This window comes from Elephantulus edwardii, unplaced genomic scaffold, assembly GCF_000299155.1.
Source record: "Elephantulus edwardii isolate Elephantulus edwardi_28Jun2011 unplaced genomic scaffold, EleEdw1.0 scaffold00502, whole genome shotgun sequence".
Lineage (NCBI taxonomy): Eukaryota > Metazoa > Chordata > Mammalia > Macroscelidea > Macroscelididae > Elephantulus > Elephantulus edwardii.
The window spans coordinates 320677-337805 of record NW_006400252.1 but is presented as its reverse complement, the minus strand read 5'-3'; the positions used below and the strand labels follow the sequence as shown (position 1 = coordinate 337805).

At 39.6% G+C, this 17129-nt stretch overlaps 1 protein-coding gene across 1 annotated transcript in view; it reads left to right on the top strand.

Moving 5' to 3' along the window:
• FAM194A (family with sequence similarity 194, member A) overlaps nucleotides 1–15072 on the top strand; it is a gene marked incomplete at its 3' end in the record, with an annotated part of 62569 nt that extends 47497 nt beyond the window's left edge. Inside the window, exons 8-11 of the mRNA XM_006903058.1 lie at nucleotides 252–329; nucleotides 4751–4906; nucleotides 9995–10223; nucleotides 14824–15072. Of these exons, the coding sequence (XP_006903120.1) occupies nucleotides 252–329; nucleotides 4751–4906; nucleotides 9995–10223; nucleotides 14824–15072 (712 nt within the window). The remainder of the gene's footprint in view (nucleotides 1–251; nucleotides 330–4750; nucleotides 4907–9994; nucleotides 10224–14823) is intronic.
• Nucleotides 15073–17129: the final 2057 nt, after the last annotated feature.

The window sequence follows — 17129 nt, the reverse complement described above, 5'->3', positions numbered from 1 at the left end:
GGGAAAGTTCAAATAGAATGTGATGTTATTTTCTACCAGGAAAGCTGTGTCAAGTTTTGCTGCAGAGGTTGGGGCAATCTTCACAATTTGTAAATGGTCTTCCTGTCTCCGAAGCATGGCCAACATAGTAAATGAAGAGCCCTTCCCATCACTCCCTAGCACTCAGATTTCCGTTGCCATTAATGTCTTGTATCGGAAACCATTAACAGCTGAGTCTCCCTTTGTTCCCACCGTGTCTAGACTCTCATGGAAAACGAGCTCTTAGAGAAGAACTACAAACACGGGAGCAAGTTTCTGACGTCATTTCCTGATGGATCCACACAAATATTGTATCCTTTATTTCTACGTATTTTTTGCTTCACAAAAAGAAAGGTAAAAAAAAATACAAGACAGGGACACATAAAGAAAAACATAGAACCTTCCACACCCAAAAAAGAATGCTTTTTTAAATGAAATCTTTCTTTTATACTGGTTTACTTACATTGTTTTCCAAACCGGATCTTTCCCATTTATTTTACTCACTTTTCCCTCTTAGCCATCAAATTGTGTGACCAAAAAAGAATTTTAACATCTTCCCTTATTTCTCTCTCTGATCATATGTATAGTGCTTTTAAATCATTTCTTCAAATAATTATGCAAAATGGTTTCATCTTCACTACATATGATACAATAAAGAATGTTATAACGATTTAACATGCAATAAATATACCATGAGTGACTGGAATGCAAAAGTTGAGAACTGGAAAGAAGGATCAGTCGTCTGAAAACATGGACTTGGTGACGAAAATGCGACGGGAGATAGAATGACAGAATTCTGTACAATCAATGATTATTAGTTGAAAATATTTTTATAAGAAACATAAATTCAGACTATACACCTGGATTTTACCTGATGGCATGGTGGATTCAGATTTGGAGGTAGAAGCTCTCAAAGAGGACAGCCTCCGTCTCTTGACATTCTGCTCCTGGCGTTTTTCTTTGGCCTCTTCAGTCTCTTGGCCAAAAGCTTAGCGTCCTCTGTAGCCTCCTCCTTATTCTTTTTAGTGCGCTATTTCTTCAGTGAAATGCACTCATGCTTGTGCTGCAGGACACGTGGAGTAACAAGATGCTGGATCTTGGGCGCTTTGGTCCTGGGTTTCTTACTTTCTTTGTTCAGTGGCTTTCTCACAATTTAGTGACAGACATCATCTTCCTTAGAAATACTGAAGAGTTTGCAAATTCTGCGGGCTCTTTTGGGCCTCAAGTTACAAGGCACAGTAGTATCAGTCAGTCTTAGGATATCCTTCTCCCCTTTCTTCACATTAACCAAGTTGAGAACACTCAGATTGGCGTCCATAATGCAACCCCAGAATAAATAATGTTACACTATTTAACAAGTAATAAATATAGAAATACACCATCAGTGACTGGAATGCAAAAGTTGGGAACAGGGAAGAGAAGGATCAGTAGTCAGAAAACATGGACTTGGTGACAAAAATGAGGCCGGAGATAGAATGACAATTCTGTACAGTCAATGATTTGTTCATTGGAAATATTTTTATAAGAAACATAAAAACAGACTCTACATATGGATTTCCTTTGATATGGTATGCATAGGAATCAGATAAATTACATCTGTGTAAAGAGTCACTAGAGAAGCTCAAAATCAGCTGTGAAAACTAGGCCAGGTACTAATTGTGGAACAGATCACGAGCTATCCATATGCAAGTTCAAGTTCAAGCTAAAGAAGGTTAAATCAAATTCACAGGAATCAAAATTTGGCCATGAGTCTATCTCAGATGAAATTTAAAACTATCTCAGGAACAGATTTGAGGTCTTGCATATACAAATGAGCGAAAACCAGATAAGGTGTGGGAAGATATCAAGAACGTCATCCATGAAGAACACAAAAGGTCATTACAGAGACAGAGAAAGAAGAAAAGACCAATATGGACATCCTATGAGACTACGAATATTGCACTACAGTGCTGAGAAGCCAAAGCAAAGGGAAGAAATCAAGACATTAAGGAGCTGAACAGAAGATTCCAAATGGCAGCTTAGGAAAACAAAGTAAAGTAGTATAATGAAATGTGCAAAGAGCTGGAATCAGAAAATTAAAAGCACTGAACTGGCTCAGCATTTCTTAAGCTTAAAGAATTGAAGAACAAATTCAAATCTCAAGTTGCAATACTTAAAGATGCTTTGAGCAGAATATTAAATTATTCAGGAAGCATTAAAAGATGGAAGGAGTGTACAGAGCCACTGTACCAAAAAGGAATTGGCTGACACTCAAGAATGTAATGAAACAACGTATGAACAAGAGCCTGTGGTAATGAAGTTCAAGCTGCTCTGAAGGAATTGGCAAAAAAACGAGACCCCAGGATTTGATGGAATACCAATTGACGTATTTCAACAAATAGACGCTTCCCTGGATGCACTCACCGAGTTGTGCCAAGAAATCTGGAGTACAACCACCTAGCCAAATGACTGGAAGAGATCCATATTTGTTCCCATTCCAAAGAAAGTTGACTTTACAGAGTGTGGAAATTATTGAACAATATCATTAATATTGGAGGAAGAATTGTCAACAGTCTGTGTTATGCAGATGACAAAACCCTGCTTGCTGAAACGGAGGAAGAGCCTCCTGCGGAAGATCAAGGACTGAAGCCTTCAATATGGATTGAAGCTCAACATCAAGAAAACAAAGATTCTCACCACTGGGCTGATTGGCAGTATCATGATAGATGAAGAGATTAAGATTGTTAACAGCTTTAGTTTGCTTGGCTGCACAACCAATACTCTTGATACCAGCAACAAGGAAATCAAAAGATGAATTGCGTTGAGGAAGTCTGCTTTCAGGGACCTCTCCAAAGTAGTGAAGAGCAACGATGCCAGTCTGGAGATTAAGGTGCACCTGATCCAGGCCATGATCTTTACAATTACTTGCTATGCATCAGAAAGCTGGACAATGAATAAGGAGAATTGATGCCTTTGAGATGTGTTGCTGGAGAAGAGTACTGAATATACCATGGGCTGCTAGAAGAACAAACATGTTTGTCCTAGAGATGATGAAACCAGGCTGCTCCTTGGAGGCTCCATCTGACATACTTTGGGCATATTGCAAAGAGGGACCAGTTCTTGGAGAGGGACATCATAGTTGGGAGAGTGGAGAGACAGTGTAGTAAAGAAAGACTATGCAGGAGATAGATTGACTCAGTGCCTGAGGTAATGAGGTCAGGTGTGTCAGAGATGGTGAGATTGCTCAGGTTAGAGCAAGGTTCAGATTCATTGTTCATAGAGTCACTGTGAGTTGTAGTCTACTCAACAGCACATCACAGCAGCAGCCTCGTTTTTATTATTAGTTAGTTTTTCATGACTTGGTTTTAATTTTTCTTAACTGCCTTGAAGATTGTGCTTAATTTTTGTTTCATGTTATTTCTGATCCATCTGTTTTTACTTATTTCAGTGCTTCTGATCAGTTTCACTATGGATTGAATATTAACTGAGATTGTGAATCATCTTCAACATATTTTGTTCTTTTTAATACTATTACAAATGACATTTTTAAACTTTCATTTTCTGAATTTTCATTGATAGTATATGTAAAAAAATATTTTTATATTCATTCTGTGTCCAAGCTTGCTCATTAGTTCTAAGGTATTGTTTTATGGACTCCTTAGTATTTTCAATTCACCCAAGAGATGTCATCTGCAAACAGAAATTTTCATTTTCTCATGTGGATGCCTTGTTCTAATTTTCCTTGTTTAATAAATAGCCCTAACTAGAACATCCAAATAAGTTTGAAGAGAAGTGGTAAGAATGGACATTTTTTATTCAGTTCTTGGCTTTAGTGGTGTACTGGATTAAGTATTGGGCTGCTAATCCAAAGATTTTCAGTTAAAATCCGCTCTATTGAAGAAAAAGTAAGCAATCTGTTTCTACAGTAGGCTTACACTCTTGGAAAACTGTAAAGGGCAGTTTTACTCCATCATGTGATAGAGTCAGTATGAGTCAGAATTGACTTGATAGCTGTGGACCTTAAGGAAAAAATATTTTTTAAAAATATTAATTGTGTCATTTTCATAGCTGCCCTTTCCCAGGTGGAGAAAGTTCCCTTCCAGTTCCAATTAACCGTTCTTAGTATGAAAACATAATGTATTTTGCCAAATGCCTTTTCTACACAAGTGGAGATGATCCTGTGGGTCTCATCCTATATCCAGTCAATATGGTGTATCACACAGATATTCAAATGTTAAATGGAGATTGCATGGTTTAACTCAGTTCCATGGTATATTGCCTTTTACAATATTCTTAGGTCCAGTTTGCTTGTAATATGCTTGTAATTAGCATCTCAAATATATTTTTATTCACATAACTAAAAAAGACAAAAAACCCATCAAACCCAAACCCATTTGTTACCAAGTGAAATCTGAGGCACAGTGGCCCTGTACGATAGACTAGGATGATCCCAGAGGGTTTCCAAGTCTGTGAATCCCTACAGAAGCAGTCAGCCCCATCTTTCTCCCTCACAATGTCAGAGCCATAGGTGGGCTTAAGACATTAATCTTTTCTTAGCAGCTCAACACTCTGTAACTACTGTCCTACCAACACTCCTGATGCACATAAAACATTTAAAATCCTTTTGGAATTAAAATGTATCACCAATTTTCATAATCTTTTACAGTTTCTTTGGGCTTTTTCATAAGTTGAATTTATTCTTGGTATCATCAATGGCCTATAGAACAATTCAGATGACCTTATCTGATCTCAGCTATCCATCTGGAAACCTAGCCATTATCCGAGTGCCCAACAAGGTCAAGGGCTTCACCTGTATAATCCAAGAAGACAGTATCACCAAACCCGCCATCCTGGCACTGCTGGATTCCTCTGGCAGAATTTCCTGCTATCACCCTAATGGAAATATCTGGTAGGCTTATGACTTCCTTCTCTTCTGGGGACTTTGTGTTGGAGTTCATTTTTGTGTGAATGTGTAATTTCTTTTTCCTTTTAGTGGTTAAAAATAACAATGCTTTAAGAAAGTTGTAGGTAATGGTTTTCAGATGTTGTTAAGTGTCATTGAGTTGAATACGAACAACAGATACAAACCCTGACTTATCCTGTGCCATTCTCACACTTCCTGACATACTTGAGCCCATTGCTGCAGTCACTTTGTCGATCAACCTAGTTGAGTGTCTTCCTCTCTCTCACCAGCCCTCCACTTTTCCAAGCATGATATCCCTCTCCAAGGAATGGTCTCTCTTAGCAACATGCCCAAAGTACTATCTTTGTCTCCAAAGAGCATCCAAGACATATTTGAGGTTTGTTTTCTTCTTTTAGTAGTCTGTGAGATATTCAGTGCTCTTCTCCAACACCATAGCTCATACACACCAATAATTTTTCCATCATTCTTATTCATTGTCCAGTTCTCAAATGCATAGCAAGTGATCAGAAAGACCATGGTCCCTTAGTCCTCAGATTGACATCATTGCTTCTCAATAATTTAGAGAGGTCTGACCTCAAACTGACGTCGTTGCTCCTCATTAATTTGTAGAGGTTTACGGACTTTCCCAATGCAAGACATCCAATTTCCTGACTACCAAGAATATTGATTGTGGGTCCAAGGATGATGAAATTATTGACAACTTCAATCTTTTCTCCATCCATCTTAATGTTGCCTATAAATTGAGTGATAAGAATTTTTTTCTTGATGTTTAGTTAGATACAATCCATATTTAAGGCTGTGTTCTTTGATCTTCTGTAACAATTGCTTCAAGTCCTCTTCACTTTTAGCAAGCAACGTTGTGTAATCTGCATAACACAGAATACTGATAAGTCTTCCTCTGATCTTGATGCCACATTTTTCTTCAGAGTCCAGCTTCTTGAGTAATTTGCTCAGCACACAGATTGAATAGATATGGAGAAATAATACAGCCCTAACACACTTCTTTCTTGTTTTTTTAAATTTATTTTTACTTTATATTGGTTTGCATACAAAATATGTATACATTGTAGTTCATTCATATACATTTTGTTTCACACATTCCTTCATTCACATTGCTGTTGTTGTGTACCTTCAAGTCAGAACCAACCCTTTGGCAGGTTTTCAGAGGTAGTTGATCACACAGGAGAAGGTTGCACTTCTTGCTCCCAAGGAACAGGATAGCTTTTAACTGGGTGCCTTTGTGATTGCAGCACAGCTTCTTACTACTATTCATAAGAGCTTCCTTCATTCACATTAGTTTTCTTCATTTTAAAACATGCAGTGTTCCCTTGCTGTCTTCACTCAACTGCCTCTTTGTCTAGGTATTGGTTTCACATGAGCACAATTAAGTATTTTGGGATTTCCATTCTCCTCAGTGTTAGCCATAATTTGTTTTGATCCACACAGTCAAATGCATTCGCATAGACAATAAAAAATAGACATTTTTCTGGTATTTTTTTACTTTCAGCCTGGATCCAATTAAAGAAATCTTGTAATCCTTTATGCTTCTCAGATAAAAAACTCCAAATCCAATTTTTTTTAAAAAAAGTAAAGCTCATTATATTTTTCTTGCCACCTTATTTCTGTATCACAAATGTGATTCAGAATGGAAAACCCCTCTAGATAAATAATACTGTCCACTTATGGATTTGGGATCTGAATCTATACAGTTTGTCATTATGAAAGTCAGTGTTCTAATAATGTGTCAAATGCATTAATGGTTGGTTACCCATGGCGGACAGTGTTGGGTGAAACTCCCCGATTAGAACAAGCTTAGAAGCAGGAGTAGCTTGCTCCTGAAACCCTATGAACCTGGAGAGAGGATGAGAGGCACCCAAGCGTTGAGGACTCTCCTTTACAGGGTCACTATGAGTCGCCTGCGATTCGACGGCACTTAACAACAACAACAACAACAACAACAACAACAACCCTATCTATAGGAAGGGATTTCTGGTGGCCTAATGGTAAGAAGCTGCACTGCTATCCCAAAGGCACTTGATTCAAATCTATCAAGCTGCTCTGGGGGAAGGATGGACAATCTCCTCCTGTACAATTTACTGCTTCAGAATACCTGATGGAGTCGGTATGAGTCACGTCTGACTCAACAGCTCACAACAAAACATACAACAACCAACCTCATCTAGAGCAATAATTTTGCCAATGGAAAGAATAGATTTTTTTTTTAAAATTTTAGATAGTAGCAAGTAGCTGTGCTGCAGTCCAGAAGGCACACCATTCGTAGCAGCTGTTCCATGGGAGAAGGACAGGCAATCTCCTCCTGTGCAACTAACTACCTCTGGAAACCCACCTGAGGGTCAGCTGTAGGCCAGATCGGAATCAGAGAACTCAACAACGTGTACTAACTAATAAGCTTCCAGGAAGCTCTGGTGACATAGTCCACGGAGTGTCACTACTAACTGGAAGACTGACCCTCTCTGATGGGTTCACAATCACTGATGGCTCTGAGGAGGAAAAGCAGGGAATCTCCTCCAGTGCAGTTTACAATCTACAGTTGATGCTGTCTGGATGCAGTGGGTAAGGAAGCTTCCTGTGGCTAAATTCAATAATGACAACATACAAACAAAATCTACTAAAACCTTAAGATCCTCGTTGCATTTATGTAAATATAAACTTCATTAATTCATATTTTGTTACATCTGGCAAAACGAAATTCAGATTCTACCTTCACACATGATTTAAGCTTTTCAAGCTTTTTGGAAATAATCTCTCCCTTCAAGATATTTTTAGGCATAACAATCTCATCTTGAGAAATTGCCAATAATCTACAAACTTTGAATACTGCCAATATAATTGACAAACTTGAAATTCAGTGGCACGTTTGTGGTTTTTTAGTCCTAACCAATAGGCTTCTTGGTCAATTTATTAACAGCAGGTATATTTTTAAATATCAACTTACTCTCGAGACTCAATAACAATTCCACTATACCTGATCATATATAGGGTACATATAATTGCCAGGAGTCAGAATCAACACTGTAGCAACCAAAATAATTTTATTTACCAAAGCATTATCTTAATTGTCATCAGATAGTGATTGATTCGTAGGAAACTTCCTTCTTTCATTAATCTCCTTCCATTTACCAGCAGAATTCCTGGGCACTCTGACATGACCTTCTTGACACTCTCATAGAACCTTCTGTGTACTTTTGATATAGCAAGTCTGTCTCTACTGCTGGACTCAAGTTCTTGAGGGCATATTTTTGACTCTTCACTACTAGACTCAAAGAATGTTTATTAAATGCAAATAAGTCATCTGGTTCTGGCATATTAGTGTTTCAGGGCACTGCACTGAGAACTATCTAGAGATTTTCTTGGGTGGTGAGTTTTCTGCATATTGTTAAGAGGGACAAGTCCTTAGAAAAGGAGATCATACTTGGAAAGGTGGAAGACCATCAACAAAATCGAGTATCACAGAACTGTAACAATGTGCTCAAGTGTGTCAGAGACGGTGAAGATAGCCTCACAACAGTACAGGACAGGGTTTGGATATGTTGTTCCTAGGCTCGCTATGAGTCACAGTCAATTCAAAGGCACATACGATAACAATTGCTATTATTACGTATCATGTAGCAAGTTAACAGTGTGTAATTTGCTAATGTTATCATTCTCATGTGCAAAAATAAGTAAAAGTCAGGTTTATAAAGAAACTGCTGATCTAGGACAACAATAATGAAAACCTTAAAAAGTGAGATATTTTATTAAGACAGAGTCAGCGGGATAGAAGCCTGTTCTTAACTAGAGAGCAAAGGACTGATTTAATCTAGATAATTTTAGCTTATTATTTTCACCTAAATTTTAAGATAAAAACAAAATTTCCCCAATAAGATTGTTGTTGTTGTATACCAGCAAGTCAGAATCAACCGATAGCTGACCTTGCAGTGGGTTTTTAGAGGCAGTAAAATACACTGGAGGAGATTGGCCATGTTGTATGGAGGCTCCTTCTGCTGTCCCCAACATTCACGCCCACTGGTCTTCATTTTACAGAAGTATCAGTGAGATCATGGTTAAAGCTCTCAACTACTCACTAAAAGATCAGCCATTTGAACCCATCATTCACTCCAGGAGGAAAAAATAAGGCCATTTGCTTCCATCAAGATTTACATACAGGCTGGCAAAACTTTACAGCAGCTTTCCTCTGCCTCCAAGGTCACTCACTATGAGTTAGGTGCTTGAGGGTTACAAATGGTTTCTTGCCCAACTACTAACCTAAATGTTGAAGATTTAAACCCATTCCTCAGCATCACAGAAGAAAGGACCTGCGATCTGTTTTTTTTTAAAGATAACAATCAGGTAAATCTGCTGTCAGGGACCTCTCCAGACTACTTAGAAGCAACGATGTCAGTCTGGAGACTAACATTCACCTGATCCAGTTGAGGGTCTTTGCTATTACTTGCTATGCATCAGAGAGCTGGACAATGACTAAGGATGACAGAAGAAGAATCGGTGCCTTTCAGTTGTGGGGCTAGAGAAGAGTCTTAAACATAACCTGGACCACCAAGAAAACAAATAGGTCCATCTTGGTGAGGTGAAACTAAGTTTCTCCCTGAGGCTAGGACTTTGAAGCTCTGTCTCTCATATTTTGAGCACGTGGCCAGGAGGCACCAATCCTTGGAGAAAGACACCATGCTCAGAAGAGTGGAGGGCTGAGTTCATGGTGAGGGTCATCATGCTTGGGGAGATCAAGAGAGAGCACAAAATAGGAAGACCCTAGATGAGATAGATTGACTCAGTGACTAGGGTAACGGGGATGAATGTGTCAGAGACGATAGGGTTGGCTCAGGATAGAGCAGAGTTCAGAGCTGTTTATCATTGGGTTGCTATGAGTCGCAAGCAACTTGACAGCATATAACAACAACAATAACAATATTATTACTGCTAAGATTGTCTGCGTTTCTCCACCAGTCATGTACTGTTGGCTAGCATGACTTTTCCTCCACTAGCAAGTGATAGACCAATACTAGGGTTAAAATGCAGTCTTGCTACATATGACTTTTCCATTTACTTTTTGCCCAGGGTCTGCATCAATATCTTAGGAGGTCAATGTTTAGATCAAGCAGGCAACAGAATAAGGACTTGGAATTGGTCAAGCTCTGTTGCTTCTACACCCTTTGTTATATTTAAACCAGTCTTTCTGGCTTTGAACCACTATGTTGGAGTTCGAATCTTAGAACAAGACAAAATTTTCATCCGTTTTCTAGCAATGGGACAACAAGCAAAAATTAGTGTTGGAACCAAAGTGAAGGTAAGTACATTTTTAAGGATAATTAAAGTCTTTAGAAAAATATGAGGGCAGTAGTTTTTGGGTTTTGTTTGTTTTTGTGGGTTTTGTTTTTGGGTTTTGTGGGGGGTTTTTTGAGCACAGTCGTTTTAGTTGTGTTATTATGGATAGATTATACTTGAGAACACTCAACTAACCCCTAAAGACTTTGGAATTCAGTGGGAAAATATCTAGTAAGTTTCTTATGAAAGAAGTGGTCTGCTTAGTATTTTGTCCCTTCCTCCTCAGGAATCCCTTTGAGTTCGAATTTGGAACACATCTCTTGTGTGTTAGCTCTGCGATATGTAGTGCTGCTCTGGAGGTTTGGTTCTGGCATCTTGAACTGTTTGTTTTTCTCCATCTTAAAATAGAAAGGCCTGGACTGAATCAAGAGACCTAGAGTTCAATAGTCAAGACGAAAGATAAACCCTATCGCCTTAAAGAGTCTTCGTAGATCTCTGCGTCCTTTGCCCAGTTTGGCTGGGCCGTGCCCTTGTCTGAGCTTTCCATGTATTCATCTCCTTGCACTTGTGGACTGAGCTACTGTAGTTAACATTTTGGCTGACTTTTCCTCTGGATAACGATCTCTTAGAGGCCACAATTTCTGTCCTACCAGTGCCTTTATATGAATTCCAGCATGGGGGATGGTTCAGAGTACTCAACTGTAGTACTGCATGGTAGTAATCTACATGGACTTCAGTTCTGTCACTTCGCTAACTGAATGAACTTGAGCTTCACTTTCGTCATCTAGAAAATAGAGCTATATATAATCTATAACAAACCTTTTTGATTGTCTTGACATTTTAGTGAGAATGCAAAGCATTCACAGTGAATTTACTCAGTAAATGATGTAATAGTAGCTAAAACCACATAGATATGGCTCTCTCTCTCTCTCTCTCCTCTCTCTCTTTCTTTCTCTCTCCCCCCTCCCCCACCTTGGGGGGGGTGGGGTCCGTGTGTGAGAGAAAGTGTAGACTCTGAAGAATTCTATTAGCATACTCAGAATGTACTAACTTCTTTTCAAAACCATGACTTTTTGATTCCTTTATTGGACCCAGTCTAGTTACTGCTAGAATCATTAGAGATCTCTGTGTGACTCTCCCTAAATCTGCTCATCCAGGGTCCTAGTCTATTCTAACCCAATACTGTACTGAAAAATGCACTTCCCCCCTCCCCCCAGCCCCGAGTAAAATTCTCTAAAAGGCCTGTAGTGCCATGCATGGTTTGGATCTCCTTTTAACAGTTTCTCTTTATTATTTTTCTCTCACTCAACATGCTCTATCCACACTGGTCTCTTCAATGTTTCTAAAACATTGAGACCTATTCCTTGCTGTTCTTATTGAGCACATGGCTACTCCCTCAATACCTTCAAATGTGTTACTTAGAGGGTCCTTTAAATCACTTGTTGTTGTTGTTGTTGTTATGTGCCGTCGAGTCGTTTGCGACTCATAGCGACCCTATGTAGAGCAGCCCTAAACCCTGCTCTATTCTGTGCCAATTGCATTGCCTCTGACACACCCATCCCGATTACCCCAGTCACTGAATCAATCCACCTCATAGAGAGTCTTCCCCTCCTGCGCTGTCCCTCTACTCTACCCAGCATGATGTCCCTCTCCAAAGACCTGTCTCTCCTTGCAACATGTCCAAAGGCTGTCAGACGAAGCCCCAGAATCTTTGCCTCCAAGGAGTAGCCTGGTTTAACACTCTCTAGGATGAATCTGTTTGTTTTCTTGGCAGTCCATGGTACATTCAATACTCTTCTCCAGCACCACAGCTCAAAGGTATCAATTCATTGTCCAGCTCTCTGATGCATAACAAGTGATTGCAAAGACCATGGCCTGTTATCAGGCGCACCTTCGTCTCCAGAGAGACACTGTGGCTCTTGAGTACTTTAGAGAGGTCCCTAAACGCAGACTTTCCCATCACAATACGTTTTTTGATTTTCTGGCTGCTGGTGCCGAGAGTGTTGACTGTGGAGCCGAGCAAACTGAAGCTGTGAACAATCCATCCATCCATCCATCCTGATGCTACCGATTGGTCCAGTGGTGAGAATCTTTGTCTTCTTGACATTGAGCCTCAGTCCATACTGAAGGCTGCAGTCCTTGACTCTCTGCAGTAAGTGCATGAGGTCCTCCTCAGTTTCAGCGAGCAAGGTTGTGTCATCTGCATGACGCAGATTGTTGATAGATCGTCCACCAGTCCTAACGCCACGCGTCTCCTCATAGAGCCCAGCCTCTCAGTAATCTGCTCTGCATACAGGTTGAAAAAGTATGGAGATAGGACACATCCCTGACGTACACACTTCCCAATTTTGAACCATGCAGTGTTGCCCTGCTCTGTTCTGACGACTGCCTCTTGGTCCAAGTATAGGTTTCGAATTAGCACGATTAAATGTTCTGGGATTCCCATTCTTCTCAGAGTCAGCCACAGTTTGTTATGATCCACACAGTCAAATGCCTTTGCATAAGCAATGAAACACAGATAGACATTCTTCTGGTATTCTCTGTTTTCAGCTAAGATCCATCTAACATCAGCTACAATATCCCTAGTACCACGACCCCTTCTAAACCCAGCCTGGACTTCCGGCAGTTCTCTGCTGATGTGCTGTTCTAATAGTTTTTGGATGATCTTCAGCAGAATCTTGCTTGCATGTGAAATCAATGCTATTGTTCTGTAGTTTCCACAATCAGTTGGGTCACCCTTCTTTGGGATGGGAACAAATATAGACCTTTTCCAAAACATAGTACTTGGTTTCTTTCAATCTACATAATGTATTATTTCCATATTTTAATTCTTCAGTTAGAATAATTTGATTGTCTTTTTTGTGTTAACATCTAAATGTTCAGAGAAAATGGCCTGCATTCCCCTCCCCTTTCTGTTGGAATAGATATCTTTGTAGTTGGTTATCAGTTTTTTAATGTTCCACAGATATTTGATATACACAAAAAAAGTCATCACATAATTATTTTTGTCTAATTACTCTATTTATAACCTCTTTCTATAGCCTTTGTTTTTAAATTATTTCAATTATGAGAAAGGTATGAAAGGTCTCTACATAGAATTATGTTCCTATTTTCTTCTATCAATATCTATTACTTTTTCCTTCATGTATTTTGAAGCTTTGTGGTTAAGAAATGAAAGCTGTTAACTATACTCTTGCTATACTGTTACTTTGTGTCCTCTCCCGGATCTTGTTTCTATTGATTTTGGGTGTGTTTAGGGGGTGGTGGTTTCATTTGATGGTTTCACATTCTAAAGACATGGACCTGATCTGTTTTCTGATTTTCGGTAATTCCTCAAAATTTCTTCTGCTGATAAACACCATTCTTGTATTATAACTCTTTAATTAAACTTTAATTAACTCTTTAAACTCTTTAATTAAACTTTAAGTAAACTCTTTAAAAGTCTTTTGCCATTTTACGGGCTTTGGAGTTGAAGAGGACGTCAAGGAATTCTATTATTTGTTGTTCATCTATCTTGTCTGTCTCCATTTTTCTCTCATCTTTTCTTCTTTTTTAAAAATTTCTTATTGGTTTGCATACAAAACTCATATACAGTGTACTTCATTCATGTACATTGTGTTTTACACATTCCCTCTTTCACATTGTGTTTCATATGATCATGTGCATACACTGTGTTCTAGAAAATCAATCACCATTGATCTATGCCCACTCTCACCCCATCATTTAAAGTCCCTATTAGATCTATCCTAATTTCTTCACCCTCTCTTTCCACCCACCAAACTTCGTGATTCTCTGAAGCAGAGGGGAAGCAGAGAGAGGTCATATATTAATCCTTAGGTGTTCTGCGGGTAAGCAGGAGTAGTTCTGTTCATATTTAGCCTACACCAGTAAGGTAAATGGTCCTCCAAGGCTGTGTCTGATGATACAGTATACGGAAACACCTCAGAAAAGCGGTCCAGAGTCAACCACTTTCCAGCAGCTACAAAGACTGTGAGAAAGTAGGATGGCAGAGACCAAAGAAGGTTCTTTTGGAATGGTCTTCTGAAGGTAAGGATGGATATACTTTAGGAAGATGACCATTTTAGTCTTTCCCATTCTTGAAAACCTAGTTCAGGTGTTACCTGCTCTGAAGAATAGTGTCCCCTCATTGTCTTCCCAGTCAGCCACGTAGGCTCCAGTCCAGCACTTACCACAAAACAAAACCAGAAAAAAAACACACACACAAAAACCAAACCACCAACAAAAAAGCCACAAAACCCATGCTCCCCTTTCTCTCCAGCTGAGCATTTTTCAAGGAAAGAACTCTATTCACCATTCCTTTCCATCAGTATGTACCAGTTAAGTTACTTAAAGGAATTGTAAGATTTCAAAGATACTCAGATTCCCTTCCACATTGGGGCTGATCTGCTTTTATTCTCTCAAGTTCCCACCATGGCACTTCATTCCTCATGTAGATGAGGTTAATACCACAGCCTTGTTTGCAGCTAGCCAGACTGGACTTTACACAGGGAGTCTGCCTTCTAAATGTCACTGTGACGTGGCTCCTCCACTTACCCAGTCCTGTGGTCACCATCTTGCTTACTGACTCCTGACTTTTTTTTTCTTTTTTCTTTCCTGGAAAGCTACCAAAGCCTGAAGAGATTCCAGTCCTTCGATATCTGAGTGGGGAAGATCTTCTTCTGCTGGCCAGCTTAATTAGGATTCGCTGTCTGTTTCATAAACTGGAAGGATGTGTGAATTTTCCCTCAAGCCAAGCTTGGAGTAAAATAAAGCAACCTTCCTATCTTTCTTCATTGTCTCAAAAACTAATTGCCCTCTGTCACAATTCTGGTATAAGGCAAGATAAAATGGCAACAATAACACATCTAATAAATGAAAACATTTAATTGATGGTGCTTTCATTTTATTTTTTGTTTGTTTGGTTTTTGGGGTTTTTTTAAGAGAGGGAGAGTACCTCAAGGAAATTCTTACAAAATGCCTAGAAAATACCAAGACTCAAGTTTTCTTATAAATTTAAAATTTCAGTTGTCACTGGCTTACATGGAAAATGGAACAAACCTACTGGACATCAGAGAATGAGCAAATGGGCAAAAGTAACAAGAACAGTCTGATTTCTAAGAGGAAATAAAGAGGCGACCCCTATGTTCAATAGCTCTGAACCCTGCCCTGTCTTGAGCCAAAGAAATTCAGTCTTTAGAATTCCTGACTGCTGGTGCCAAGAGTGTTGATTGTGGATTTGAGGAAAATAGAATTGTGGACAATCTCAATGCCTTCTCCATCTGTCATGATGTTGACAATTGGCCCAGTGGGAGGAGCTTTATTTTCTTACAATTAGAAGAGCTGGGGAAGTGAAAGTCAGGGGAAGCTACTGTTGGCTTTTGAGGAGGGGGGGGAATCAGGAAATTGAAGACATTTCTGGAAGCTTTGAAGGCATCTTAAGTCATTACCTATAATCTTAATCATTTTAGCAACTTACAAGACCAGGATGAGAGGTTAGCAGGAACTCTTCCTGAAATTGCCTCAGCTTCACATCTAGTGTGGAAAACTACCATCTGCCCAAACATCTAATCCTTCTTGCCAAACATCAATGAGAGGTTTGTCTTCTCCCACCTCGGGACCTAAGCTTAGGGCCTCAGATTGAGGGCTCAGAGCAGAGGCCTGGCTGGCAAAGATTGTAAAAACCATATATTCTTGACACGTCCAGTTCCTGGGTAAGCAGCAAGGTGGGGAACAGGGTTTCTGAATCTGCAGTGACAACTGTTGGAGTCAACACTCTACTGGGAAAACCGACCATAGAAGACATGATGCTCAATGGTTATTTAGGGGAAGAGTTACTGACCAAGAAAATGCAGTAGAAGGGGCAGTGGCAGCAGGCTGGCTGGTTCCATGCTGAGTCTTTCATGGTGAACATATAAAAACTTTTGGAAGTTAGTATGTGCTTCAGCTGTTCCTCTCATTCAGGTGTTTTGATAACCAAGCATGTTGCATTACTTACTCAGTTCTTGCAAGCTCCACAAAGAGAGTAAGGCTGATGGAAAACATCCAAATTTAGAGCCCAGACAGATCCTTAGGGAAGTGTCGGCAATAATCACCACAGAGGACCAAATCCTCTACGCAGGAATGAATGACTGTTAGAATACAGGACAAGGTGTGACTACTCACTTTATTTTTTGGTTTTCTGCACTTTGAATTCACTTTATTTTGTTATCTTAAAAAACCACTGTGTGGTGGACACAGCTAGAGCCCAAGTCTTTTGCACAGAGACTCTGGTGTTAGTCCTTAAAAGATGATCAATGAATTTCTGGTAGGGAGTCCTGGTGAACACAGTCTCTTTACATAGGTCTGGCTGTAGTTCTTGGAGATGGCATTAAAAGTGGCCCTGGCAAAGTTGTCCGGAGCAGCAATGAAGCTCCTGGCTGAAGTATTGTTGCTGTACCATCGAGTCAGAACTGACCCATCACTGACCCTCCAGCAGGTTTTCAGAGGCAGTTAACTGCATGGAAGGAGATTGTCCATCCTTCTCCTGCTGAAAAGCTGATGGATTCAAGCCAAGAACCTCTGGGATTGCAATGAAGCTTCTTGCCACTGCGCCACCAGAGTTTCTTGTTGTTGTTTTTCTTGTTGTTGTTTACAGGAGAGTCGGAACCAACCCACAGCTGACCTTCCAAAAGGCTTTCAGAGGCAGTAAATTGCATGAGGGGAGATTGTCTTTCAGGAGCAGCTAGTGGATTCAAACTGTAGTCGATGCTGAATAAGGGCTAGATTCATTGGAGATTAGCACAATAAGGAGCAATATTTTTTTATCATGTTACTTCATGATTAATATTAGAATTTTATTTAGAATTATCTTTCTTCTAGTATTTCAGAAGTGAATAGCCAATCCTTCTTCCTAGTTTGTCTTAATTTGGATGTTCACTGTTAGAAGAAT